This window comes from Saccopteryx leptura, chromosome 1, assembly GCF_036850995.1.
Source record: "Saccopteryx leptura isolate mSacLep1 chromosome 1, mSacLep1_pri_phased_curated, whole genome shotgun sequence".
Lineage (NCBI taxonomy): Eukaryota > Metazoa > Chordata > Mammalia > Chiroptera > Emballonuridae > Saccopteryx > Saccopteryx leptura.
In genome coordinates this window covers 6,960,780-6,988,760 of record NC_089503.1, presented here as the reverse complement: position 1 = coordinate 6,988,760, position 27,981 = coordinate 6,960,780, and the positions used below count along the sequence as shown (strand labels likewise).

At 51.9% G+C, this 27,981-nt stretch overlaps 1 protein-coding gene across 2 annotated transcripts; it reads left to right on the top strand.

The window, feature by feature from the left end:
- Positions 1–777: 777 nt before the first annotated feature.
- DPP3 (dipeptidyl peptidase 3) lies at positions 778–27,533 on the top strand. 2 transcript variants are annotated; one of them, XM_066350209.1, is made up of 18 exons: positions 778–965; positions 2,125–2,402; positions 7,501–7,590; positions 8,139–8,276; positions 8,858–8,932; positions 9,473–9,566; positions 13,358–13,488; positions 13,587–13,717; positions 13,793–13,851; positions 15,831–16,025; positions 16,247–16,359; positions 19,336–19,428; positions 20,919–20,981; positions 21,080–21,204; positions 21,314–21,434; positions 22,451–22,630; positions 23,581–23,743; positions 26,992–27,533. In XM_066350209.1, the coding sequence occupies exons 2-18, from the start codon at positions 2,133–2,135 to the stop codon at positions 27,162–27,164; spliced, it is 2,214 nt and encodes a 737-aa protein (XP_066206306.1). In that variant the 5' UTR covers positions 778–965; positions 2,125–2,132; the 3' UTR covers positions 27,165–27,533. The 2 variants fall into 2 exon arrangements, with proteins under 2 accessions (XP_066206306.1, XP_066206340.1); XM_066350243.1 differs by having other exon boundaries at positions 793–965; positions 2,128–2,402.
- Positions 27,534–27,981: the final 448 nt, after the last annotated feature.

Below are 27,981 nucleotides of genomic sequence, written 5' to 3'. Positions count from 1 at the left end.
CTGAGAAAGCCAAGACTCAGAGAAGTCAAGTGACCCACCCTGACTCCGCCCCTATTCTGACCCGGGACCCGCACAAAACTCCTCACTAGGCCCAGGCACTTTCACACGCTGCTCCTCCCCCAGGCCAGCCTCCAGTGAGGCCATCCAGATATGCAAGGACGGGTCTCTGGCCCAGCTCTGCCTTGGGCAGCCTTTCTGGGTCGCAGGTGCTTTCTCATCCATCAGGCACCCGACAAGCACCAAGATATTGCCAGGCCCTCGCCTCGTCGGGTTGAAAAAAACTGAGGCGGGGAGATGTTTAGCGGCTGCAGACACCCACCCTCCCCACCCGTGGTGAGTCAGTGGTGGTGCAGGCACGGGTGGGGGCGTCTCAGTCCTGGCTAGCCTGCCTGCCTGTAGCCTGGATTCTCCGCAAGGAGGTCTCCAAAGAATCTCCTCCACCCACTGGCCCTCAGATCCAGGGAGGAAAGGGGAGCCAGTTAAATCCCACAGTGTAGGTTCTCACCTGCAAAACTGAGGTCAGGACTGGCGGGGGGAGAGCAGGTGTGGGGCTGTGTGTGTGTGTGTGTGTGTGTGTGTGTGTGTGTGTATTGGGGGGGCAATCCTGGGGTGCTCCGTCCGTGACAACCATGCCACCCCGCCCGAGCTAGGGAGACCTTGTCAGCGGGGTCTGCCTGCACTAAGTCTTCGCCAGATTCACCACGCAGGTTTCCACCCCCGCTCGAGAATTGCCTGCGGACAAAAGGCCAAGGCTGCAGGGGCCAACCCCAAGCGACCCCGTAGCGCCGGGAGGCGGGGAACGAGCGAGCCGGCGGAACTAACCTCGGCGCTCCTATTGGCTGGACCCAAAGCCCATCTGGGCCCCGAGGCCCAACAATTGGCCAGTGGGGGCGGAGTTCGCGGAGCCCCAATGAATGGGGGAGCCGGAAGCAGGAAGTGAGTTTGCGATCGAGCAGCTGCTGCAGGTGAGACGCGGCGTCTGGGTTTCGGGTCACAATGTGTCATCCTCAGGGGTCAGGGCTAATCGGGACCTAGTGCAAGATCATTCCCATTCTTCTCCCAATATAGTACCACATCTAAAGTCATAGCGGCCCCGAGGCTGAGGAATGCTCCTGGCAGCAAAGAATTAAAACCCCTTTGAGAACCCAGGTGATAGCACTTCTGGGGCGGAGCATCGGTACTGGAGGAGGATACTGGAAACACATTACCTGTATGGAGGGGCCGTGTGTAGAATACCGGAGGTTGGGAGACCCCTGGGTCCCCACGGGCTGTAAGACCTTCATAAGTTTCTTGGTCTCGCTAAGCCTCAGCCTCCCTATCTGTAAAGTGAGTTTTCTTCCAACCCTGAACTTCTGTGGCTCTGTAGCTCCCCTCGCCGAGCACAGGGAGAGGGCAGGAGGATTCAGGGCCGATTGAGAGTGGGACGGATCTTGGGAGCAGTGAGAGACGAAGAGAGCACAAGGAAAATAATTTACTGCTGTAGGTACCTACCTTCCAATATGACCTTACTTAATTTGCTCACCCACCTGGTGAGTTTGGAGTTGCTACCCCCCCCCCCCTGTTTTACAGAGGTGGAAACTGAGGTACAGAGAAGTGAAACAGTTGACTTGATTTTAGGGCTCTGGGGCTCAGTCAGGATTGGAACCTGGGTCTTCTAACTGGTAGCCTGGGTCTTTGTCCTTGGAAACACAGTCATGAGTGGAGTTGAAGAACCTACCGGAGAATTTTGAAGAGGAGACTAGGAGGTTGGAAGGAGGAGGGAGCCAGAGATAGACCAGGGCTGGGAGCTAGAGATGCAGGTCTTTGCTTCTGACCCTTCCCTTGTGTTATTAGGCAGTGCTTCTGGCCTTTCTGGGCCTCAGTTTCTCTATCTGTAAGACCGCAGTAGTTGGAGTCAGTCTTTAAATTTGAGGGACCACAGGCCAACTATGGCCCACCAGTATATTTTGTAATCTCCTTGGGCAAGTCATCTAACCTCTGGGCCTCAGTTAGCATGTCTGGTTAATGGATACAATGGCATTTCCTTCCTCGCGGGCTTTTGGAAGATTAAAGGAGATCCTGAGAACGCAGAGCCAGGTGTGAAGTTGATGTGAGGTAAATGATGGTGGTGGTGATGGTTCTCAGCAGGGCCCATGGCGGACACCCAGTACATCCTGCCCAATGACATCGGCGTGTCTAGCCTGGACTGCCGCGAGGCCTTCCGCCTGCTGTCGCCCACAGAGCGCCTCTATGCCCACCACCTGTCACGTGCTGCCTGGTATGGTGGCTTGGCTGTGCTGCTGCAGACCTCCCCAGAGGCCCCCTACATCTATGCCTTGCTCAGCCGCCTCTTCCGTGCCCAGGATCCCGACCAGCTGTGCCAGCATGCCCTGGCCGAGGGCCTTACCGAGGAGGAGTATCAGGTCAGCTCTTTCAGGCCAGCCTGCATTTCTTAAGTGGTTTGTGGGTGTGAGGGACCAGGAAGGACGGGTACAAAGTTCCTTCTCTTTGGATTAGACCCAAAATTACAGATACTGGAACCTTCCCTCCTGGAGCCTCAGTCTTTTCATCTGCAAAATATGCATAGGGTGGTCTAAACCTCTTAGTGTGTGGTGACCCGTCTGCAGGATAAAGGGTGGCTGCTGTGATCATAGTAAGGGCTGTGAGGAAAGGAATCAGCTGGAGAGTCAGAGATGGCCAAAGAGTGAGTCCAGGGTGGAGATCAGGAGGTCTGTGTCTGGACTAGGTCTTCCTTTCCCATGTTTTGTGTCCCTGGGCAGAACATTTTTCCTGTCCCTCAGTTTTTGTTTGTTTGTGGGCCTCTTGGCTAAGTATACATGAATGCATCCTTAACATATTGCAACAATGCAGAAAGGCATAAAACAAAATGCAAAGATCACATTCTCCATGTCCTTCCCAGAGGTAGTACTGAGGATGGCAGGGTATGCAATGTTTTCAACTCTATTTTACATACTTCCACACTTTTCTTAGATCATTAAGAGAAGTGAAAAGGTAAAATAAAAACTTATTTTTCTGATTTTTAATTGATCTAAGAGATAACTGTTCAAAATAATCACAATAATGTATTCAGTTATATCTGTATGTAAGTAAAGCTTATGTATTCTTATTTATAAGCGAGATAAATGACAGCAGTGACAGATGGCAGTCAAGAATTAGGATTTTATATATATGGTACTCCCACCACCCATGAAACAGTATAGTGTTATGGTTTGTTTGTTTGTTTTTAAGATTTTATTTCTTGATTTACAGAGGGTGGAGGAAAATGAGAAGTATCAACACATAGTTGCTTCACTTTAGTTCTTCATTGATTGCTTGTTGTACGTGCCTTGACCGGGCAAGTGCAGGGTTTCGAACCAGTGACCTCAGCATTCCAGGTCAAATGCTTTACCCATTGTGCCACCACAGGCCAGTAAGTATAGTGTTGTTTGAAAGAGGACTTGGGTTAGTTGTAAATGTATATTGCAAGCTCTAGAGCAACCACTAAAAAAAGTCAGAAAGGAAATATAACTGGTATGCTAAGAAAGGAGAGAAAATGGAATCACATAAAAGGCTCAGTTAAAAACCACAAAAGGTAGAGAAAGAACAGAAGACAAAAATAGGAACAAAGAACAAACAGCAAGTAAGAAACAAAAACATGGTAGGTATTAGTCCAACAATACTAGTAATCACTTTGAATGTTGATGGTTTAAATATACCAACTAAAAGAATTTGTCAGAGTGGATCAAAAAATAAGACCCAATTGTATGTTTTCTACAAGAAACCCTTTAAATATAAAAACACATGTATATTAAGAGGGATGGAGAAATATATCCCATACTAACACTAATCAAAAGAAAGTGGGAGTAGTTATATTAATTTTGGAAAGAGCAAACTTAAGAGCCTGGAAAGTTATCAGGGATAAAGTGGGGCATTACAAAATAATAAAAGGATCAGTTCTCTAAAAGACTAATAGTCTTCAATGTGTTGTATGTGTTGAACAACAGAGCATCAAAATACGTGAGGCAAAAACTGATAGGACTGCAAGGAGAAATAGATGAATTTCCTATTATAGTTAGAGATTTTAACACCCCTCTATTAGAAATAGATAGATGCAGCAGAGAGAAAATCAGTGAGGGCAGCCTGACTGGTGGTGGCACAGTGGACAGAACATCAGCCCAGATTGCTGAGGTCCCTGATTTGAAACCCCAAGGTTGCCAGCTTGAGTGCAGGGTTGCTAGCTTGAGTGTAGGGTTGCTGGCTTGAGCGCGGGATCATTGGCATGATCCCAAGGTCCCTGGCTTTAAACCAGAGGTCACTGGCTTGAAGCCCAAGGTCACTGACTTGGGCAAAGCGTCACTGGCTCAGCTTGAGCCAACCCAGTCAAGGCATGTATGAGAAGCAATCAATGAACAACTAAAGTGAAGCAACTACGAGTTGATGCTTCTCATCTCTCTCCTCCCTCTCTCTCCCCTTTCTTTCTATCTCTCTCAAAAAACTTAAAAAAAGAAAAAAAATCAATATGGGCATAGTTGAACTCAACAACTCCATCAATGAACTGAATATGAAAGATTTCTATAGACTTGATTCAACATCAGAGTACACATTCTCAAGCTCACACGGGATATTCACCAGAATAGACCACATTCTGGGTCATAAAGTCAGTTGCCTTATTAATACCAGCAATGAAAATAGAATTTGAAATAAAAAAATACCATTTACAATACAAAAAAGGAGAATACTTAGTCATAAATTCAACAAAATATGTGCAAAATATGTATAAGATCTATATGAGGAAAACTATAAAACTGATTAAACATATCAAAGAAGTATAAGTGGAGAAATATTCCATGTTCTTGGGTAGGAAGGCTCATTCTTTTCAAGATGTCATTTATTCCCTACTTGATTTATAGCAATTCCAATAAAAATCTCAGCAAGTTATTTTTTAGTATCAACAAACTGAAACTAAAGTTTATATGAAGAGGCAGAAGAACCTACTTCTGATGGGAATGCAAAATGGTATAGCCACTGTGAAAGAGAGGTTGGCAGCTTCTTACAAAATTAAATATATTCTTTTTAAATTTTTCTTTTTAATTTTTATTTTTCCGAAGGTAGAAGCGGGGAGGTAGAGAGACAGACTCCCGCATGTGCCCCACCAGGATCCACCTGGCATGCCCTCTAGGGGGTGATGCTCTGCCCATCTGGGGCCTTGCTCTGTTGAGGCCAGAGCCATTCTAGCAGCTGAGGCGGAGGCCATGGAGCCATCCTCAGTGCCTGGGCCAACTTTGCTCCAATGGAGCCTTGTCTGCAGGAAGGGAAGAGAGAAACAGAGAGGAAGGAATGGGGGAAGGGTGGAGAAGTAGGTAGGCGCTTCTCCTGTGTGCCCTGACCAGGAATCGAACCTGGGACTTCACATGCTGGGCCAATGCTCTACCGCTGAGCCAACCAGCCAGGGCCTAAACATATTCTTTTTTTTTTTTGTATTTTTCTGAAACCGGAAATGGGGAGAGACAGTCAGACAGACTCCTGCATGCGCCTGACCGGGATCCACCCGGCACGCCCACCAGGGGGCGACACTCTGCCCACCAGGGGCGATGCTCTGCCCCTCCAGGGCGTCGCTCTGTTGTGACCAGAGCCACTCTAGCGCCTGGGGCAGAGGCCAAGGAGCCATCCCCAGCGCCCGGGCCATCCCCGCTCCAATGGAGCCTCGCTGCGGGAGGGGAAGAGAGAGACAGAGAGGAAGGAGAGGGGGAGGGGTGGAGGAGCAGATGAGCGCCTCTCCTGTGTGCCCTGGCCGGGAATTGAACCCGGGACTTCTGCACGCCAGGCCGACGCTCTACCACTGAGCCAACCGGCCAGGGCCCCTAAACATATTCTTAACATACAACCCACCAGTCGTGCTCCTTGGTGTTTACCAAGGGGAAAACTTGAAAGGAGGTGGAAACTTAAGTCTACACAAAAACCTGTGCACGGATATTTTAGTAGCTATATTTATAATTGCCAAAATGTGGAAACAACCAACATGTCCTTCAGTAGCGGAATCAATCAACTGTGGTCTATCCAGACAATGGAATGTTATTTGATGCTGCAAAGAAAGGAGCTATCAAGTCATGAAAGACATGAGCAAGTTAAATTCATATTAGTAAGTGAAAGAAGCAATCTGAAAAAGCTACATAGTGTCTGATTCCAACTATATGGAAAAGACATAACTATGGGGACAGTAAAATGATCAGGGGTGGCTAAGCATTCGGGGGAGGGAGAGGGAAGCACAGAGGATTTAAAAAGTTTTTTTTTAATATTGTTATTTATTTCAGAGAGAGAGGAAGGGAGAGAGAAGGAGAAAGACAGAAACATGGATCTGTTTCTGTATGTGCCCTGACCTGGGATCGAACTGGCAACAAACCAAGCTATCCAGCAGGGCAGAAGCACAGAGGATTTTTAGGGCAGTGAAACTACTCTATATGACAGAGTAATGTAATTGTCATACATACTGTATATATATCGTACATCTGTCCAAACCCATAGAGTGGACAACACCAAGAGTGAACCCTACCGTAATTATGGTCTTGGAGTGATTGCAATGTGTCAGTGTAGGCTCATTAGTTGTAACAAATGTGCTGTTCTAGTGGAGAATGTTTATCAACTGCACGTATGGGAAGAGCGGATACTTGGGAAATCTTTGTACCTGCTGTTTAATTTTTCTGTGAAACTAGAACTGCTCTAAAAAAATAAAACCTAGCCTGACCAGTGGTGGCACAGTGGATAGAATGTTGACCTAGGATGCTGACGTCCCAGGTTCGAAACCCCAAGGTCACTGGCTTGAGCGTGGGATCATCAATATGATCCCATGGTCATTGGCTTGAGTCTAAAGATCTCTGGTTTGAAGCCTAAGGTCACTGGCTTGAGCAAGGGGTCACTGGCTTGGCTAGAGCTCCCTCCCCCCAGTCAAGGTACAAATGAGAAACAATCAATGAACTACTAAAGTGCCACAATTACAAGTTGATGCTTCCCATGTCTCCCTTCCTGTCTGTCTGTCTATCTGTCTCTCTCTTGCTAGATAAAATAAAATAAAGTAAAATCTATTTTTTAAAAGAGAGAGTTATTGGCTCACATAAAAGTCCAGGCTAGGGGAGGCTTCAGGCATGGCTAGATCCAGGGGTTCAGTGATACCATTGCTACACGATCTTCATCTGTCAGCTTTGCTTTCTTCCTGATTCCAGCAGGGGAGCTCCTGACTCCAGGCAGGGGGCTGAGAGGGTGCTGGGCATAGTGAGAACAAAGGTGGACGAGCTCTTGGACGTGTTTGGGTGCTGCTGGGACCAGTTTGGCAAGACAGTGGGTGTGTGAAATTTGGACTGTGAAAGTATGTTGGGGCCAGATGGAGGCCTCCCAGGATCTGGGTCCAGCCCCCAGGGTTCCCAGGCTCACCCATACTGGTTCCTCTGGGTGTTAGCAGCTCAGGAGGGAACCTCCCTGGGGCCAGGAGGCTGTGCCTCCAGGTGTCTGATGCCCTCCTCCCCCCAGGCATTCCTGGTCTATGCTGCGGGGGTCTACTCCAACATGGGCAACTACAAGTCCTTCGGCGACACCAAGTTTGTTCCCAACCTGTCCAAGGTGAGCTGAGGGAGGGCTGGGGAAGGCAGGGTTTCAGAGCCAGTGGGATGGGAGTGGGACCCTGAGTGGAGCTTTGACCCTGTTGCTGCTACATGGCGTGGCCTCAGGTCAGCCGCTCAGCTTTGCTGGGTGCTACAGCCTCCTGACTGTGCTGACCCAAGGTGCGGGCACGGGGAGGATGTGGAAGTGCTCTGGAAACTGTTAGGTGCTGCAAAAATGAAGCCTGTCGGTCATCACTGGGACGGTAGATTAGCCTGGGCACAGGGAATCCCTCCCTGGGCCTGTCTGGGACCAAGGCAGCAGTTACCCCAGGGCCTCTGTCCCTTCCTGTGCACACACACTGCCTGGTGATCTTGTGGAAATGCAGCTTCTGACAGAAAGGTCTGGGCTAGGGGCCACGGTTTGACATTTTCCAGGCAATGCCAGTGCAGCTGGCCCACCGATCGCTGTATGGTCTTAGGTTGTGGGAGAAGAGCTGGGGGGCGATGTGGAGGCTCCAGAGGCAGGTTTGGGCAGTGTGGCGGGCCAATGGACTCCTTTCCCTGCAGGAGAAGCTGGAGCGCGTGATCCTGGGGAGTAAGGCCGCCCAGCAGCACCCAGAAGCAGTCGGGGGCCTCTGGCAGACCTGCGGGGATCGCATGTTCTCTCTGGAGCCAAGGCTTCGACACCTCGGGCTGGGGAAGGAGGTAAGGCTCCCAGCCACACAGGGGAGTGGAGGGCTTCCTGTGGGGTCACCTGGGCTAGTATGGAGAGAAGGGGCCTGTTGGGGAGGCGATGGGCTCTGCCTTCCATTCGAGGTGAAGCTGCTCCCTGCAGCGGGCCTTGGCTTTGCCATCTGTATAATGGGAAGCAGGTTGGATGGTATGTTTCTGACATCCTGGGATGCTGTGTGCAGGAGGAGGGAAGGAGAGGGCACTAAGAGCTGGAGGGAGCTGCCGAGGGAAGGGAAGGAAGGGGCCCCCGACTTCCTGCCTCTGGGGGTCGCTTGGGAGCTGCGTAGGGTGGGCAGCAGGGCCAGCCTGCGGGCTGGGCCAGCCTGTGAGAGGCTGGAGCGGAGCTGCAGGGGGCTGGAGATGGGCCTCTGCTTCCTCTGTGTGTTTGTGTTACAGTTTTTTCTCCTGGAAAGAGAAGGAGGGGAAGAGGCTGGGGCGGTAAGAGGAGGTGCAGGAGGCCTGGGGCTGGAGGGGTGTGCTGAGAAGGGACTTACCAGCTGTCCTGCAGCCCCTGACCACAGCGGCTTCTCCTTTCCTCTGTCCCCTTCCCTCAGGGTGTCACCACCTATTTCTCTGGCGATTGTACCATGGAAGATGCCAAACTGGCCCAAGACTTTTTGGACTCACAGGTTTGAGGAACATGAGACAGTGGATTGATGGGGCCCCCTTGCTGCTGGCACCTACTCCTGGATCTCCGCTTGGGTCCTTGGGGTAGAGAAGAGTTGGGGGATCATCCTGGCTCCAAGGCAGACACCTGCACCCCACCCCCCGACTGAAGGGGCAGTCACAGGTCAGGTCGAGGCAGAGCATCAGAGCCGCTGGGGAGCCTGCATGTGGGGCTCCCCTCCCAGCTCGGCCTCTCAGCGGCTCTGTGACTGTTTCTTTGTCTGTGGAGTGGGGACTGCCTGTGTGGCCCTGGGTTAGCTGAGGTCATGTGATGCCTGGCACAGCCGAGTCAGCGCTTAGTAAAAGTTAGTGCTCATTGCACTCCTGAACAGAGCAGTGGAGTCAGTCTGCCCTGGCTCTCCCCTTTCCCACTGACTTGCACAGGTCCCTGGAGGCTCTGTACCTTCTCTCCTTAGTGTGACCAGCTTTCCCTCTCCCTCCCCCTCCCCCACCACCCTCTCTGGACTTACTCTCCTCCCAACCCCTGCCCTGGTCTTTTCCAGAACCTCAGTGCCTACAACACACGGCTCTTCAAGGAGGTTGACCAGGATGGGAAGGCCCGCTATGAGGTGCGCCTGGCTTCCGTGCTCGGCACAGGTGAGCTCCTTCCTGTCTTCTATACATGGGAGGGTGAATTTACTAAAGTCCGCTTCCTAAGTATCTCTTCCCTCAGAATAAAGCCCAAATCCACCTCTGAGGGCTTTGTTGTTCAAAACTCTTTGGTTACAACTGAAGAAATTTATTCCAAAGCTGCCTAAACCAAAAGGGGACTTTATAAACTTGGGTAATTAGAAGCCCAGAGTAGGAAGGCTTCAGGTATAGCTGTATCCAGCTGCTTAGACAGTAGTCTCAGAAAATGCCTCTTTCCATCTCTTGGCTGGGCTGTCTTTGACCTCATCCATAGCAGGCTGCTTTCACACGGGTCCTGATAGCCACCAATCTGGCCAACTCAGCAGAAGACAGGTTATTGTCTCTGAGAAGTGGCTTTATAAGGTCAGGAAGTGGCTCTAGTTTCTCTGTTTTGGATCCCATATTTATCTGTGAACCAATCCCTGTGGTCAAGGGCCAGGTCTCTGATTGGTCAGATCTGGTCCCAAGCCTACCTTGAAGCCAGGCAGTGAGATCAGCTCTTCTCATCACCTGAACCGGAGGTGGTAGTGGTGGGGGGTTCTTAAAGGAAAATTGGGGTTTGTGTCTAGGTGAGGGGAAAATGGATGCAATATGGACAGAAATGTCCAAACCCCTATGAGGACCTGTGCAATGTGGCCCTCCTGTCACTACCCACCTACAACTTCCCAGCTCTCAGCCTCACAGCCTTCTCCCCATCTCCCACTTCAACTCTGTGTCCCTGGCCATGCTCAGTGGCTTTCAATTCCCTGAAAACCCCGTGTTCTTACATATCTCTCCAGGCATTTGTACAGTCTGTTCCCCACTTCCTGCCTGGAATGGCCTCCCTCTCCTCTAAATGTTCCCCTGATGACATGTCCTCATCCTGTAAGCCATGCTTGGACATCACCTTCTCCAGGACCTTTCCCCATCTTCCCTAAACTGAGTCCGGGTCCTTCTCCTTTCCGATCAACACACCCAGTAATGTCTTAGTTATTTTTCTGTTTCTCTACTTGACTGCAAGCCCTTTGACAGGAGGGACTGTGTGTTTCATTCACCATTGTTTCTCCAGTGATCAGCACTTGGTAGATACTCAGATACTCAGTATATGAATAAATGAAGGTGGGTGGGGAATTGCACTCCTGATGGAGGGAACAGTATGAGCCAAAGCAGAGAGGTGGAAACGTTTATGAATTAGCAAGTAGTTTGATTTGATGAGGGAAAAGGATATTGGGTTCAATGGAGTAGGAGTATATCACCCGGGAATATAAGCTGGGCCTCTGCTGAAAGGATGCAGTATAGTAACCAATAGTAGTTAAGTGTGTGGCTTTGGAGTCGGGCTGCCTGAGTGTATCAGTTATCTATTGCTGTGTCACAAATATCCCCCAGATTTAGTGATATAAATGACTTCTTCATGCTCACAGACTCTGTAGGTCAGGAATTTGGATGGGTCATGGTAGGAACAGCTTGCCTCTGCTTGGCAATGACTGAGGCCTCAGTTAGGAAGACTTGGAGGCTGGGGGTGACTCAACAGCTGGGGCTGGAATCATCTGCAAGCTTTCTTACTCACATGTCCAGTGGCAGATACTACCTGTCTGTCAGCTGGGACCCCAGCTGGGCCTATCAACGAAAACATCTTATGTGGCTTCTTCGTATTGCTCACAGTGGCTGGGCTCCACGAGTGACTCCACTACAGTCACAAGTCTCTCCACTTCATAGAGGGAATACAGCCTTCATGTCCTCATGGGAGAAGCCACATTGGGAGATGGGAGATACTGTAGCTATATTTATTTTATTTTATTTATTTATTTATTTATTTTTTCTGAAGTTGGAAACAGGGAGGCAGTCAGACAGACTCCCGCATGCGCCTGACCGGATCCACCCGGCATGCCCACCAGGGGGCGATGCTCTGCCCATCTGGGGCGTTGCTCTGTCGCAACCCTGGCCATTCTAGCGCCTGAGGCGGAGGCCATGGAGCCATCCTCAGTGCCTGGGCCAACTTTGCTCCAATGGAGCCTTGGCTGCGGGAGGGGAAGAGAGAGACAGAGAGGAAGGAGAGGGGGAGGGGTAGAGAAGCAGATGGGCGCTTCTCCTGTGTGCCCTGGCCGGGAATCGAACCCAGGACTCCTGCACACCAGGCTGACGCTCTACCACTGAGCCAACCAGTCAGGGCTGTAGCTATCTTTTTATATATATATATATATATATGGCCTACAAGTACATTTTATTGGTCAGAGGCAACAGGAAATGCACCAGTGTATCAGTATCCCATTGCTTCTGCAACAAATCATAAATCTACTGGCATAAAAGAACATAAATTTATTCTGTTACAGTTCTGAAAGTTCAAAGTCTAAGATAAGACTTCAGTTCCTTCTAGAGGCTGCATTCCTTGGCTCGTGGCCCTTCCTAAATCTCTCCATCTTCTTTCTTTTAGCACATCTACTTCCCATTTACCCTCTTTGTCTCCCTGAATTGTCATTACATTTAGGGTCTTTTGTATGGCTGTCTTTTTATTTATTTATTTCTCTTTCTTTTTTTTTTACAGGGAGAGAGAGAGAGTCAGAGAGAGGGATAGATAAGGACAGACAGGAACGGAGAGAGATGGGAAGCATCAATCATCAGTTTTTCGTTGCAACACCTTAGTTGTTCATTGATTGCTTTCTCATCTGTGCCTTGACCGCGGGCCTTCAGCAGACCGAGTAACCCCTTGCTCTAGCCAGCAACCTTGGGTCCAAGCTGGTGAGCTTTTTGCTCAAGCCAGATGAGCCCACGGTCAAGCTGGCGACCTCGGGGTCTTGAACCTGGGTCCTCCACATCCCAGTTCGACGCTCTATCCACTGCGCCACCACCTGGTCAGGCATGGCTGTCTTTTTAAAATACAGTCTGCCAAAAAAAAAATACAGTCTGCCACACTGGGTTTGAATCCTCTGCCACTTGCTGCCTGGTGACCTTAGAAAACTTAACTAGCCTCTCAGTGCCTCAGTGTCCCCATCTGTAAAATGGAGATGATAATTTCCCTCTTCTCCCAGAAATGCTGTGAGGATTACGTGAGTTGCTACATATAAAGCACTTGGAACATTTCATATTACATAATATGTATATTTTTGAAGAAAGTTTCTACTAATTTCTGTAGGCAATGGGCAGCCATGGAAGAGCTTAGACCAGGGGTCGGGAACCTATGGCTTGCAAGCCAGATGTGGCTCTTTTGATGGCTGCATCTGGCTCACAGACAAATCTTTAATAAAAAAAAATAATGTTGCCTGACCTGTGGTGGCACAGTGGGATAAAGTGTCGACCTGGGACACTGAGGTCGCCTGTTCGATACCCTGGGCTTGCCTGGTCAAGGCACATATGGGAGTTGATGCTTCCTGCTCCTCCCCTTTCTCTCTCTCTCTCTCTCTCTCTCTCTCTCTCTTTCTCTCCTCTCTGAAAATTGAATAAATAAAATCTTTAAAAATAAAAGAATAATGTTAAAAAAAAATTATAAAAACAGTCTCGTATTACAATCCATTCATTTCCTACTGCTCATGTTCATGGTTGCGGGTGGCTGGAGCCAATCACAGCTGTCCTTCGGGACAATAACAAATTTTTATTGGATAATGCATAACGTACACGGGTCGTTGTATGGCTCTCACGGAATTACATTTTAAAATATGTGGTGTTCATGGCTCTCAGCCAAAATGGTTCCCGACCCCTGGCTTAGACCAAGAGTGTCACAATGAGAAGCTGGCTGGAGGGTCTTACCCTTGCCTTTCCCCTGAATGATCCCCCTTTTCCCTCAGAGCCTGCTCTAGACTCTGAAATGACTTCCAAGCTGAAGTGCTACGAATTCCAGGGGTGCCATTTTCAGGTGACCCGGGGGGACTATGCACCTATCCTCCAGAAGGTGGTGGAACACCTGGAGAAAGCCAAGGTAGGGCTGGCTGGGGGGTGGAGTGTGTGGGCTCCAGACCCCTCAGGGCAGCAAAGGGGATGGGGGGCCTGAGTCTGACCCACCCCTGCTCACCCCAGACATATGCAGCCAATAGCCATGAGGAGCAGATGCTGGCCCAGTACATAGAAAGCTTCACCCAGGGCTCCATCGAGGCCCACAAGAGGGGCTCCCGCTTCTGGATCCAGGACAAAGGCCCCATCGTGGAGAGGTGAGGGGCCCAGCCTTCACCCCGCACCACCCTTCCTGCCCACTCTTCCTCCATCTTTGCTCTTCTCTCTCCCAGTTATATCGGGTTCATCGAGAGCTACCGAGACCCCTTTGGTTCCCGTGGAGAGTTTGAAGGTAACTTCTGGGAGGCGGGAGGTTAGATTGGTAGTCCTTTCCCTGTGTCCTCGGAGAAGTCTCCCCATTCCCCTTGGCAATAATAATAATAATAATAATAATAATAGCCCTGGCTGGTGCTCAGTGGATTGAGCGTTGGCCTTCTATATGCCCCTCTGGATTCTAAGTCAGAGCACACAGGAGAAGCGACCGTCTGCTTCTCTTCCCCTCCCTTTCCCCCTTCTCTCTCTTTTCCCCTCCCACAGCCAGTGGTTCAGTTGGTTCAAGCATTGGCCCCGGGTGCTGAGGATAGCTCAGTTGGTCCAAGTGCATCAGCCTCAGACACTAAAAATAGCTTGGTACTCGAGCATCAGCCCCAGATGGGGTTGCTGGGTGGATCCTGGTCAGGGTGCATGTGGGAGTCTGCCTCACTATCTCCCCTCCTCTCACCTAAAAAAAAAGAAATAGTAGTAATAACAATTACCAGCGTTGATGATGTACTGTGTACTGGCCACTTACCTATATTAGTTCATTCAGACACTGTTATCCTATGAGGATTTCTGTCCTCACTTTACAGATGTAGGAACTGAGGCACGGTAGGTGGAGGGGCCGAAGCCAGGTTCCTTGGCTCTGAGCCACATTGGTGCTGCCTCTAGTGTCTGGTCTGGACACAGGCTGTATTGGTTCCAATCCTGGCTTTGCTGCTCACCTGCTATGTGTCCTTGGGCTAATTAACACCTCTGAGCTCCAGTCACTGTGCCCTTCTCAGTGTCGGGGGAGGTGAGATGCGATGTGTATACTGCTCAGCACAATGCCAGGCACAGAAGAGTGCTGGGTAATCGGGAGTGTAGCGGTGACCTTGTCTTGGCTGCTGTCGTCCCAGGGCAGGTCTCAGGCCGCCTTGGCCCCCATGCCCATGCCCCCCACAGGACCCGCCTGGGCAAGGCGGGGCATCCAGCCTGAGGATTTAGGTTTGTGTCTGCCGAGCTCCTGGATGTAGTCTGAAGCATCCAACTGCCAGAAGCCAGAGGGGTGAACCTGGGTGGAGGAAGGAAAGCCCCAGCATGGACCTGAGCCCACAGATCCAGGCCCGGGAACAAGGTGGCCAGGGGCCTGAGGAGCAGACAGGTGTGCACAGCCCCAGCTTCCCTGCCCAGGTCCTGATTTGCCAGGGCTGCCCTCAGGGCTGAGAGCCCAAGGCTTCCTCAGCAGTCTGGAACTCAGAGCTCCCCCTGCCTTTTGTATAAGTCTCTGTGGTTATTAGAAAGGGAATCCACGGTCATGGTCAAAAACTCTGAAACTACAGAAAAAAAGTCAACTGTAATTGCACTGACCCCAAGGTTAAAATTTAGAGTACACTTTTTGTCTTTTGTTTTTATATAGCACTGTACATGTTTAGAAACTTAGACATGTGTGTGTCTATGTAACTTAAAAATCCATGTGTTGCAAGTGATTGGAACAAAACAGAGGTCTGTAGCACAGAATATGAAATTCCTCCTTTATTACCTTCTGTGTTACTCCCCTCCGGAGGCCGCCACGGTTCACAGTGGGTGAGAGAGGCTGCTGAGCAGAAGGGCTGAGGCCGCTCCTGTTAGCGTTAGTGCGGCTAGAACTCCTGGCCCAAGCAGTGTTTCCCACACCGCACCCCCCAGAACACATTTCCCGCGAGGGCCACATAAGCCACATGCAGCTCTCCCCGAGAGAAGAGCATCTTTCTTTGCTCTTCCCCTGGGAAGCCCCCCCACTCTCCAACACCCCCTACATGCTCCCTGTAAACTCCTTCAAGAGCAGCTTAGAAATGATCCAGCAAAGCCCTTCTCTCCGATCGCAGCCACCTCAGGCAGTGACCTCCATGAGGGCAGGCCCAGCCTGCGTCACTACTCTCCGCAGTGGCCAGCACACAGTCGCTGCACACAGCGGCATGCACATGTGCACATGGACTGGAGGGTGTCAGAGCCCCCCCACAGCCTGCCACCCACAGCCCCCTCTACCCCCTGCAGGCTTCGTGGCCATGGTGAACAAGGCCATGAGCGCCAAGTTTGAGCGGCTGGTGGCAAGTGCCGAGCAGCTGCTGAAGGAGCTGCCCTGGCCTCCAGCCTTCGAGAAGGACAAGTTCCTGACCCCAGACTTCACCTCCTTGGATGTTCTCACCTTCGCCGGCTCCGGCATTCCTGCCGGCATCAACATCCCCAACTGTGAGCCTCCTCAGGCCCAGCCACTGGCCACTGGAGCCATGACAGTGCCCTACGCCCCCACGAGCCCCCATTCGGAGTCGCCCCCACCTTCCACACACTTCACCTGGCCATAAATGGCCCTGCTCAACTCACCGTCCCTGCCTGTTGCCCTTGTCCAGACTCCTTGTCTCTGATTCTTGACCTTTACCCCTTGTCCCTGGTCCCCTCCCTGCCCTCTCCAGATGATGACCTGAGGCAGACAGAAGGCTTTAAGAACGTGTCACTGGGGAACGTGCTGGCCGTGGCCTACACCACGCAGCGGGAGAAGCTCACCTTCCTGGAGGAGGAAGACAAGGTGGGCACCAGCAGCCCGAGCCGCGGGGCTGGGCCTGGCCGGACCTCAGCCGACCCAGAAAGGCAGGCAGCCTGGTTCAGGGCTGGGGAAGGGGCCCCGCTGGTCCTGGCGCTGCAGCTTCTTGGCTGTGTGACCTGTAACTTCAGAGCCTGTTTCTTCACCTGTCACAGGGGAGGCAAAAAAAGGGGGGGGGACAGTTCCTTCCTCCCGGGCTGTCGCCGGGATGGACAGTGCCCACTATGGGGCCTGAGGTGTCGTAGGCCTTTACTAAACGTGTATTGTGATGGGCACTCAGCCTGGCCGGCTGTGGGACCGTGTGGGACAGTGGACAGTGTGGGTCTCCAGTTGTCTGAGTGACTGTGTGGGACAGTGAACAGTGTGGGTCTCTGGTTGTCTGAGTGACCGTGTGGGACAGTGGACAGTGTGGGTCTCCGGTTGTCTGAGTGACCGTGTGGGACAGTGGACAGTGTGGGTCTCCGGTTGTCTGTGTGACCGTGTGGGACAGTGGACAGTGTGGGTCTCTGGTTGTCTGTGTGACCGTGTGGGACAGTGGACAGTGTGGGTCTCCAGTTGTCTGTGTGACCGTGTGGGACAGTGGACAGTGTGGGTCTCCGGTTGTCTGTGTGACTATGTGGGACAGTGGACAGTGTGGGTCTCTGGTTGACTGAGTGACCGTGTGGGTCTCCGGTTGTCTGAGTGACCGTGTGGGACAGTGGACAGTGTGGGTCTCTGGTTGACTGAGTGACCGTGTGGGTCTCCGGTTGTCTGAGTGACCGTGTGGGACAGTGGACAGTGTGGGTCTCTGGTTGTCTGAGTGACCGTGTGGGACAGTGGACAGTGTGGGTCTCCAGTTGTCCGTGTGACCATGTGGGACAGTGGACAGTGTGGGTCTCTGGTTGTCTGAGTGACCGTGTGGGACAGTGGACAGTGTGGGTCTCTGGTTGTCTGAGTGACCGTGTGGGACAGTGGACAGTGTGGGTCTCCGGTTGTCTGTGTGACTGTGTGGGACAGTGGACAGTGTGGGTCTCCAGTTGTCTGAGTGACCGTGTGGGACAGTGGACAGTGTGGGTCTCCGGTTTTCCGTGTGACCGTGTGGAACAGTGGACAGTGTGGGTCTCCAGTTGTCTGTGTGACCGTGTGGAACAGTGGACAGTGTGGGTCTCCGGTTGTCTGTGTGACTGTGTGGGACAGTGGATAGTGCAGGTGTTGGTTGTTCATGTGACCGTGTGGGACAGTGGACAGTGCGGGTGTCCAGTTGTTCGTGTGACCGTGTGGAACAGTGGACAGTGTGGGTCTCCGGTTGTCTGTGTGACCGTGTGGGACAGTGGACAGTGCGGGTGTCTGGTTGTTCGTGTGACCGTGTGGAACAGTGGACAGTGTGGGTCTCCGGTTGTCTGTGTAACCGTGTGGAACAGTGGACAGTGTGGGTCTCCGGTTGTCTGTGTGACCGTGTGGGACAGTGGACAGTGCAGGTGTCCGGTTGTTCATGTGACCGTGTGGAACAGTGAACAGTGTGGGTCTCCAGTTGTCTATGTGACTGCGTGGGACAGTGGACAGTGCGGGTGTCCGGTTGTCCGTGTGACCGTGTGGGACAGTGGACAGTGTGGGTCTCCGGTTGTCCGTGTGACCGTGTGGAACAGTGGACAGTGTGGGTCTCCGGTTGTCTGTGTGACCGTGTGGGACAGTGGATAGTGCAGGTGTTGGTTGTTCATGTGACCGTGTGGGACAGTGGACAGTGCGGGTGTCCAGTTGTTCGTGTGACCGTGTGGAACAGTGGACAGTGTGGGTCTCCGGTTGTCCGAGTGACCGTGTGGAACAGTGGACAGTGTGGGTCTCCGGTTGTCTGTGTGACCGTGTGGGACAGTGGACAGTGCGGGTGTCTGGTTGTTCGTGTGACCGTGTGGAACAGTGGACAGTGTGGGTCTCCGGTTGTCTGTGTGACCGTGTGGAACAGTGGACAGTGTGGGTCTCCGGTTGTCTGTGTGACCGTGTGGGACAGTGGACAGTGCAGGTGTCCAGTTGTTCGTGTGACCGTGTGGAACAGTGAACAGTGTGGGTCTCCAGTTGTCTATGTGACTGCGTGGGACAGTGGACAGTGCGGGTGTCCGGTTGTCCGTGTGACCGTGTGGAACAGTGGACAGTGTCGGTCTCTGGTTGTCTATGTGACCGTGTGGGACAGTGGACAGTGCGGGTGTCCGGTTGTTCGTGTGACTGTGTGGAACAGTGGACAGTGTGGGTCTCCGGTTGTCTATGTGACCGTGTGGAACAGTGGACAGTGTGGGTGTCTGGTTGTCTGTGTGACTGTGTGGAACAGTGGACAGTGTGGGTCTCCGGTTGTCTATGTGACCGTGTGGGACAGTGGACAGTGCGGGTGTCCGGTTGTTCGTGTGACCGTGTGGAACAGTGGACAGTGTGGGTCTCCGGTTGTCTATGTGACCGTGTGGAACAGTGGACAGTGTGGGTGTCTGGTTGTCTGTGTGACTGTGTGGAACAGTGGACAGTGTGGGTCTCTGGTTGTGTATGTGACTGTGTGGAACAGTGGACAGTGCGGGTGTCCGGTTGTTCGTGTGACTGTGTGGAACAGTGGACAGTGTGGGTCTCCGGTTGTCTATGTGACCGTGTGGGACAGTGGACAGTGCGGGTGTCCGGTTGTTCGTGTGACTGTGTGGAACAGTGGACAGTGTGGGTCTCCGGTTGTCTATGTGACCGTGTGGGACAGTGGACAGTGCGGGTGTCCGGTTGTTCGTGTGACTGTGTGGAACAGTGGACAGTGTGGGTCTCCGGTTGTCCGTGTGACCGTGTGGGACAGTGGACAGTGCGGGTGTCCGGTTGTTCGTGTGACTGTGTGGAACAGTGGACAGTGTGGGTCTCCGGTTGTCTGTGTGACCGTGTGGGACAGTGGACAGTGTGGGTGTCCGGTTGTTCGTGTGACTGTGTGGAACAGTGGACAGTGTGGGTCTCTGGTTGTCTTGGCAGGACCTGTACATCCGCTGGAAGGGGCCCTCCTTTGACGTGCAGGTGGGTCTGCACGAGCTGCTCGGCCACGGCAGCGGCAAGCTCTTCGTGCAGGTGAGGACGTGGCCAGTGCAGCCTGGAGCCCAGGCCTCCAACTCCCGCCCCCCGGATCGGCCCTCCCAGGGGTGAAGCTGCGCTAGTCTTTGATTCAGGGCCTTTGGCTCAGGTGGTGAATACGGCCCCTTTGCAGTGAAGTCCTCCCCCCAAAATGTCCCAGAAGCTCCAAGGATTGAATGGGGCCTGCAGGTCAGTCCAGCTGAGGTTCCCCAGAGTCTCCAACACAGGAGGAATTGCTGGGCTCGTGCCAAGGAAGAGGCCCTGAGAGTGTGACTCAAGCAGCCTTGGGGACAGAGAGGCTGGCGGGGACAGTCTCTGGTGCTCCTGGTACTGAGGCTGCAGCACTGTCTGTGCTGCACTTCCTGGAGCTGGTACCTTTTCAGGTGTCGTAAGGAGCTGCCTCTCCCCAGAGCAGCCCCTTCCTGTCTGCTGGCCAGAGTGGTGGGAGCCCCCACGACACCCCCTCAAGGAGTATGACAAAGACAGGCTTTCTCGCAAGCTGAGGAGCCCATTATGAACGCCCAGCCCAGAGCTGCGGAGATAAGATGAGATGACTCATTCAAGAGTGTGGGCTCTGGGTTGGGCTTGCTCCCTGTGGGTGGGGCTGCCCCACTGAATGGGAAGGAAGGATGGAGCTGTGTCCTGGGATATGGGCCTGGAAGTCAGGAGGATTCAGACAGGAGCCGGTGAGGATAGCCACCAGGTGTCCACTCTGACTAGAAGTCCAGGCCTTGAAGTTGCAGGGAAGTAAGGACAAGTGTAGCCACTCCGTAGCCTTAGATACGTCAGTTCCACTCACTGAGCCTCAGTTGACCCATCTGTAAAATGGGATTCCTGACCCTTACTATATGAATTGTGAGGATCACAGCAAAGCCCTAGGATTGCCTGGCACACAGGAGGCCCTTGGCAGATGTGTGTTCTTATTGAGAAACAGTGTGCATGGGGGTTGTGTGCTCTGACTCTCCTTCTTAGCCTCCGGGCCTCAGTTTCTCCCCTGTGAAGTGGGGTAACAATGGAACCTTCCTCGGAGGGTGGTTGTGAGGATTAAATGGATGATACATGGAAGATGCTCAGCACATGGACAGGACAGCGAGGGTGACACTTGATATCAGTGGAGAAGCATGTGCTGGGGCCTTTGCCAGCATGGGGAGATGGGCCCGGGGGTCGGAAGGAGGAGCAGCTACGCTCTCTGGCCCTCCCATTGCGACATCTGGCTGGGGTCTCTAGATACTGGCTCTCGGTCTTCATGTGACTTTGGGCCAGTCCCTCTCCTCTCTGGCCTTCAGTGTCACTCTCTGCAATGGGGCAGTGGCCCTGCTTCTTCTACCTCCTGGGAGCTCTGAGTGGGCAGCCAGTGTCACTGGCCTGAGGTTTGGCGGTGGCAGTATGTCGACGGACCTGCTGCTCCTGCTCTCCATTCACAGCTCCCCAATGGGCATGGGCACCTTTTCCTCACCCACCCTGTGTCAACGACCCTTCTCCTGCAGGATGAGAAAGGAGCCTTCAACTTTGACCAGAAGACAGTGATCAACCCAGAGACAGGGGAACAGGTGAGGGTACCCTTGGCGGAGCCCCAGGGTGCTAGAAAGGGGGACACAGGTGGGGTGGCAGCCGCTCCTAAACCCGCTTCCTGGGCCTCCCCTCCCAGATCCAGAGCTGGTACCGGAGCGGGGAGACCTGGGACAGCAAGTTCAGCACCATCGCCTCCAGCTACGAAGAGTGCCGGGCGGAGAGCGTGGGTCTCTACCTCTGCCTCCACCCCCAAGTGCTGGAGTACGAGCAGCAAGCATGGGGCGGGCCTCTTCTTTGGACAGAGGGGGTGTAGGATGGGCACCATAGGCAGCCGCAGATCCCCCCTGCCACCACTCTCTCCCTCCCCTAGGATCTTTGGCTTCGAGGGGGCTGATGCAGAAGATGTGATCTATGTGAACTGGCTCAACATGGTTCGGGCTGGGCTTCTCGCTCTGGAGTTCTACACCCCTGAGGCCTCCAACTGGAGACAGGTGGGGCCCAGGAGGAGCCCTTAGGAGTGGGGGAGCCTGAAGCAGGGGCCAGGATCACGACACTGGCTGCAGGGATGGGACAAACTATGAGGCACATGAGCTGGGTTTAATCTCAGACTCCACTGCGTATAAGGACAAGTCATATCACCACTGGGAGCTTTAATGTCTCCGTCCGTGAAATGGGAGTAATAATCTCCCTGCCCACCTTTGAGGGCAAAGCAAGTGAGATGAGTTTATTACGACTCCTAATAGATGGCTTGCATGGGACTTACTCTGTGCCATGCACCGTTCTAAGCACCTTACATGAATGAACTCATTTGTTCCCAGTATCAACCCCAGGAAATAGCTACTGTTCTTACTCTCATTTTAGAGATGAGGAAATTGAGGCACAAAGAGTTAAGTAACTTGCTGATGAATAGCAGAACCAGGACTCAAATCCAAGCAGTCTACCTCCAGAGCCATCAGGCTAGACGGCCCGGTTATGATACGTACTTTGGAAATAGGGAGAGCAATAGAAATGTTTTATAAAGTCAGATAAGCATGCTTTAAGGAAGCAATATTATGTCATCAAAGGAACATTTGAGAGTCGGGAAATGTGGGTCTGAGGGAGCTGTGTGATCTTGAGCAAGTCCCTTTACTTCCGGGCCACTGTTTTGTCGCCTGTAAACTAGGGATAATGATGCCCTCTTTGTCCCTCTGTTGAATGCAAACAAGATGGTGGTGGAGAAGGTGCTTGGAGATAACTGCTGGCATGAGGGCAGAGCTGGGAGGAGCAGAGGGCATGCAGGTGGCAAGGGGTGCACAGGCCCTGCCTAGAAGTGGCCTCCCTGTCCTCCCTCTGAGCAGGGAGGGAGGGGCCTTTGAGGGAAGAGGAATAGTTAGAAAAGAAGAGACTACAACAGTAAGAGTAATTGATCATTAATAAGCACATACTATATACATCAGGCCTCAGACCAAATACTTAGTATATCTTACGTCAGGGCTGCAAATGACTCCGCTCTTCCTGGCTCCTGCAGGCCCACATGCAGGCCCGGTTCGTGATTCTGAGGGTCTTGCTGGAGGCTGGCGAGGGACTCGTTACCGTCACGCCTACCACAGGCTCTGATGGACGCCCAGATGCCCGGGTCCGCCTTGACCGCAGCAAGATCCGGTCGGTGGGCAAGCCTGCCCTGGAGCGCTTCCTACGGAGGCTGCAGGTAAGGGAGGCCTCTTGCCTTAGAGGCTCCTCTGGCCTTACCCTGTTTCCCCACCCTCTCACACTGCCTCGTAGCCTCTTGATTGATCTGTGAAGTCATCCATTCTTTCTTTCTTCCATTCATTCATTCATTCATTCAGCAAGTCTATAAACTGGGAGTTACTTACCAAGTGCCAGGTTGCTGGTTGGGTCCCAGTTGAGGAGCATGTGGGAGTCTGTCTCACTATCTCCCCTCCTCTCACTTAAAAAAAAAAAACACAAAACTGCCCACAGCAACCTGGTGTGCGGGGCAGTGACTGCCACCATTGCTTCCCCGACTATGACTTAAGGGGACTTTGGAGAACAGCCTGGGCATTGCCTGAAAGGTTGTGCCATCACCAACCTTTAGAGCACCAAGTGTCCCCAGACAGTTCACACAAGGCTGTCCCAGCAGCACTGAGGGGCAGAAAGCACAGGTTACCCATCAACACTAGAACGGGTTCAGCTGTGTTTATAAGGGGGCTACCGTGCAGCAGTGTGAGGTGGAGCTGTGTGCATGAACACTGGTGAATCTCAAACATACTCGAGCAGAAAAAGCGAATCACAGAACATGGCAAAATTTATGTGATATACAGTTGAGGGGAGAACGAGGGAAAAATAAAAACACAGAATTGAGGGCTGTTTCCTCAGCTGGGAGGCTGCAGGGTGTGGTCAAGGAAGGGCAATTGGACTAACTCTTAAGCTAGGTGGTGGTTGTATGAGTGTCTTATTCTTTGTAACATATATACTAGATATTTTAATGGGCACTTACTATGTGCTAAGATTTGATCTGCATTTCTCTCCTATTCAGCACGGCAACACTAAGAGTAGATATGGTCCAGGGCTAGGCGCTATCGGCTGTGGCCCCGGTAGAGCCCTGTGGATGCAGGGTGGGCGCCCATCTAGGCACTGACTCCTTCTGCCTTTCCACAGGTGCTAAAGTCCACGGGGGATGTGGCTGGAGGCCGAGCCCTGTATGAAGGGTACGCAGCGGTCACTGACGCACCCCCCGAGTGCTTCCTCACCCTCAGGGACACCGTGCTGCTCCGCAAGGAATCTCGGAAGCTCATTGTTCAGCCCAACACTCGCCTCGAAGGTAACAGACTCCTGAGCCCCCTTTGGCGGGGGCAATGCAGCGCAAAGGAGGGTGGCTCCTACCTCTCTCCCTGCCACAGTCCCCCATGGCAAACTCATCACCACCACCATCACTACCACTGCACATGGCCATGCTGGTTGTAAGATGGGAACAGAAGATTTAAGAAAGCCCGGCAGAGCAGGGACTGGTGGAACAGACAGGCCCAGAGGGCCAGGCATGGTACTGCAGACTCAGACCTCGCCCTGAAGTGAGGTCAGGTCAGGCAGTGAGTTGGGATCAGTGGGCTAAGTGGAACCCAGGGGACAATGTGACTTGGCAGAACCAAGACAGAGATCAATAGCCCTGTGGTCCCTCTCCTTCCTCAAGTGATGATTCCATCCTCACAAACCCTGACCCTGTCTTCATTGCACTTGGACCTTTTGTATTAAAAACGCTTGGTGGCCCTCGCCAGTTGGTTCAGTGGATTGAGCATCGGCCTGGTGTTTGGATGTCCCGGGTTCAATTCCCAGTCAGGGCGCATGAGAAGCGACCATCTGGCTTGACCAGGTGGTGGCACAGTGGATAGGGCGTCGGACTGGGATGCGGAAGACTCAGGTTCGAGACCCCGAGGTCGCCAGCTTGAGCGCGAGCTCATCTGGTTTGAGCAAGGCTCACCAGCTTGGACCCAAGGTCGCTGGCTCGAGCAAGGGGTTACTTGGTCTGCTGTAACCCCATGGTCAAAGCAATATGAGAAAGCAATCAATGAACAACTAAGGTGTCACAGCGAAAAACTAATGATTGATGCTTCTCATCTCTTTCCGTTCCCGTCTGTCTGTCTGTCCCTAACTATCCCTCTCTCTGACTCTCTGTCTCTGTAAAAAAAAAAAAAAAAAAGAAGTGACCATCTGCTTCTCTCCTTCTTCTTCTCTCCCTTCTCTCTTCCCCTCCCACAGCCAGTGGCTCAGTTGGTTCTAGTGTCAGCCCTGGGCACTGAGGATAGCTCAGTTGGTCTGAGCGTCAGCCTCAGGCACTAAAAATAGCTCCGTTGATTCCAGCATATGCCCCAGATACAGGTTGCCAGTCGGGGTACAAGTGGGAGTCTGTCTCACTATCTTCCATTCTCTCTCTTAAAAAAAAGAAAGCCCTTGGGGGTCCCAGCACCTGCTGCATTCACTTTCCCTCATCCCTTGACTTGTGTCTCTGGATATTTGGTTCTTGAGGCACCTAAGAAGAGGTGGTCCCAATCAGTGGTTAGAGCATGAGCTTCGGAACTGCTCTGTGACCTTGTCCTAGTCACTTGACTGTTCTGTCCGTGGGTGTTTTCATAAAGCCAGTGTTGATGTGTCCTGACACTGTAGTGAACCTGCATTAAGTACTTCCTTCAAGTTCGAAATGCTTTCCACGGATCAGTGCTTTAAATCCCCACAATAATCCTAAGATGTAGTTATTTTTATTATCCCCATTTTACAGTTAAGGCAATTGAGACACAGAGCTGTAAGACTCAAGGCTTAACAGCTTTATACCGGACGAGCCAAGAGTCAAATTCAAAGTGTTTCCTCCTCACTACTACGGTCCTGGGCAGTTGTAAGGGTTAAATTCAGTCATTACCTCCTACTGGTGAGGAAAAAGCATTTAAGAGGCTTATCCTAAACTCGTGACTCTGCACTCCAGAGGCTCCAGGGATTTGGCCCGGGCCTTTGCTAGCCTCAGCAGCCATCCTCCCCGGCCCTGCCCTCCGTGCACACGGACCTTTCTGTCTCTCCAACCCTCTGTGCACACTCCACTCTTGTAGCCATTGCACTCGCTGTTCCCTCTGCTTGGCGTGGTCCTCCCCCAGACCTTTGTCTGCTGGCTCATCTTGTCACTCAGGTCTCTGTTAAATGGCATCTTCTGGGAGAGGCTGTCCCTGACCCCACAATCTAAAGTAGTCCCTTCGGTCCCTCTGTTCCATTGCTCAACCTGATTTTCTTCATGCACCCATCACTGCCATTTTCCTGTCTGCCTCATCTCTGGGACAGCAGGAGCAGCTCCTCCCCTGCACCTCGCAGAGGCCCAGCACACAGGAGCTGCTCAGTGCCTGTCAAATGCGTGAATGAACGACTCATGCTGGGCATGCAGTAAGTGCTCGTTACATGGACAAAACCATCATCACTTTGATTATCCAACCCTGTGTGGGCCACTGGGGATCAAGAGGTGAACTGGACCCATACCCTCACCTCGAGTAGTTCACAGCCCATTAGGAAAGCCTTCATGCATGCTCAAGAGACACACAGTGGTTTGGACAGGCAGAGGAGAGATCACATCCACCTTTGAGGGAGTAAGGGAAGGTTCTGAGGAGGAAGTAGTGATTAAATGAAGCCTAAAGGACAGGTTGGATTTTCAAAGGTGGAGTTGGTAGTGATGTTGATGGCTAACTTCTGAGGACTTTCATGTGCCAGGCACTAGGTAAAAACTTTCCGTGGTTAACTCCCAACCACCCAACGAGGAAGTCATGATCCCCATTTTTCAGCTGGAAACTGAGACAGGGGGGTTGTGTATTTGCCTGAGGTCACACAACTAGTGAGTGGCAGAACAAGAATTTGAATTTGGGTCTTCTGAACCCAGAGCCTGTGCTCTTTGCTCTGTACACCCCATGATGCCATAAAGCAAAGCACCATGTTGTGGGTGGGTAGAACAGCAGAAGTGCGTTAGAGGGAAATGCTTCCCCGGAGTATTCAGGGGACCCTCACAGCATTCCCATTTAACAGATGAGTGAGTAGGCTCAGAGGTAATATTGCTGGTGCTAGCTAGCTAGCACTTACTGAGCACTTGCTAGGTGTATTATTGTATTTAATCACTACAGTTTCTTGAGAGAAGAGGTACTGTGCTCACCCCCACTTTACAAATGAAGAAACAGGCTTAGAGGTTGAAAAACTTGCCCAAGGTGCTACAGTGGACAGAGATGAAGCAATTGCTGGATTGTAAGCTCCTGGAGGCCAAGGACTGTGTCTGGTTCACCTAGTATGGCACCTGGTGTAAATCTTTTATTAAGTGAATGAATGAATGAATGAATGAATGAAGCAATTCATTAAATATTCCCCCTCTAATATTTCCTTCCTTATAGGGTTATTGTGAGGATGAAATTAGATAATAAACCTAAAGCACTGGGCACTATTTTTGGCAGATGGTAAGAGCTCAGGAAGAACCACCGTTCTGATGATGGTGGCGATGATTCTGCTTCCCTGTTAAGACCTTTCCCCACTGCTGTTTTCTCTCCGTCTCCTCACCAGGCTCAGAAGTGCAGCTTCTTGAGTATGAGGCCTCAGCTGCTGGCCTCATCCGATCCTTCTCCGAGCGCTTCCCAGAGGATGGGCCTGAATTGGAGAGGGTTCTCACCCAGCTGGCCACAGCCGATGCCCGGTTCTGGAAGGGCCCCAGTGAGGCCCCATCTGTCCAGGCTTAAAGCAGATTTGTGCAGCCCCTCCCCCACTCCATCAAACCAAGACTGCAAGTGGCCCCTTTTCTGTGTGTGCATTAGAGGCCTAGGGATGGGACAGAAACCCAGGTCTTGGTGCTACCTCAGCCAAGGATGGTGATGCTAACCCCTTCCATTTGTCAGCACTTTTTACTTTATCAGGTACTTCCCTGTGTTATCTCATTTGATCTATGCTGCCTCTGTGGAGTGGGCAAGGCAGGGCGCCTTATCCTGCTTCCCAGATGACGAAATGGAATTTCTGAGGAGTGACTTGTCTAGAGCCTGCAGGACTCAAAACCTTTCCCTGTTCAGTGCTCTTTATGTATTACTTTTATAACCAGAAAAATAAATATTAGAAACAACCACTGTCTTTGCGGTTTGAGTGATTTCTCTTTGTCTTTGCCTCACTTCTTCTTTGCATCTTGCAGAGTAGTGAGATCAAGGCCTGGGAAGGGAGCTGGAGAGGAATTTTTAGGCTTCCATCCACAACAGGATGTTGACATCCCCTGTAAGTGAGAAAGCCACACAGTTACAAAAATGAACATAGCACAATTTTTGCAGCCCTCCTTTGTAGCATTTCTGGCATTTTGGAATATTCTAGGAGCCTAAAAACTGGAAACCCTCAACTTCAGTCAGAATCCTAGAATTTAATCTCTCAAGCCTTGTGATTTTTTTTTTTTCTGAGCCTGGACCTTTTAGTGTAGCGGGGAGAAAAGATATGGCCCCTTTTCAACCTGAAGAAGGAGACGAGTTACTTTTGCTGCTCATAAACACTGGAAGGGCTCCTCTCCAGGCTTGAAGCCGA

Bases quoted from the DNA above. Each gene is read 5' to 3' on its own strand.
- DPP3 (XM_066350209.1), top strand. From the start codon at position 2,133: ATGGCGGACACCCAGTACATCCTGCCCAATGACATCGGCGTGTCTAGC. The intron at 19,429-20,918 runs GTGAGGACGTGG...CTTCTCCTGCAG, and splicing joins GCGGCAAGCTCTTCGTGCAG to GATGAGAAAGGAGCCTTCAA. The intron at 21,435-22,450 runs GTGGGGCCCAGG...TGGCTCCTGCAG, and splicing joins AGGCCTCCAACTGGAGACAG to GCCCACATGCAGGCCCGGTT.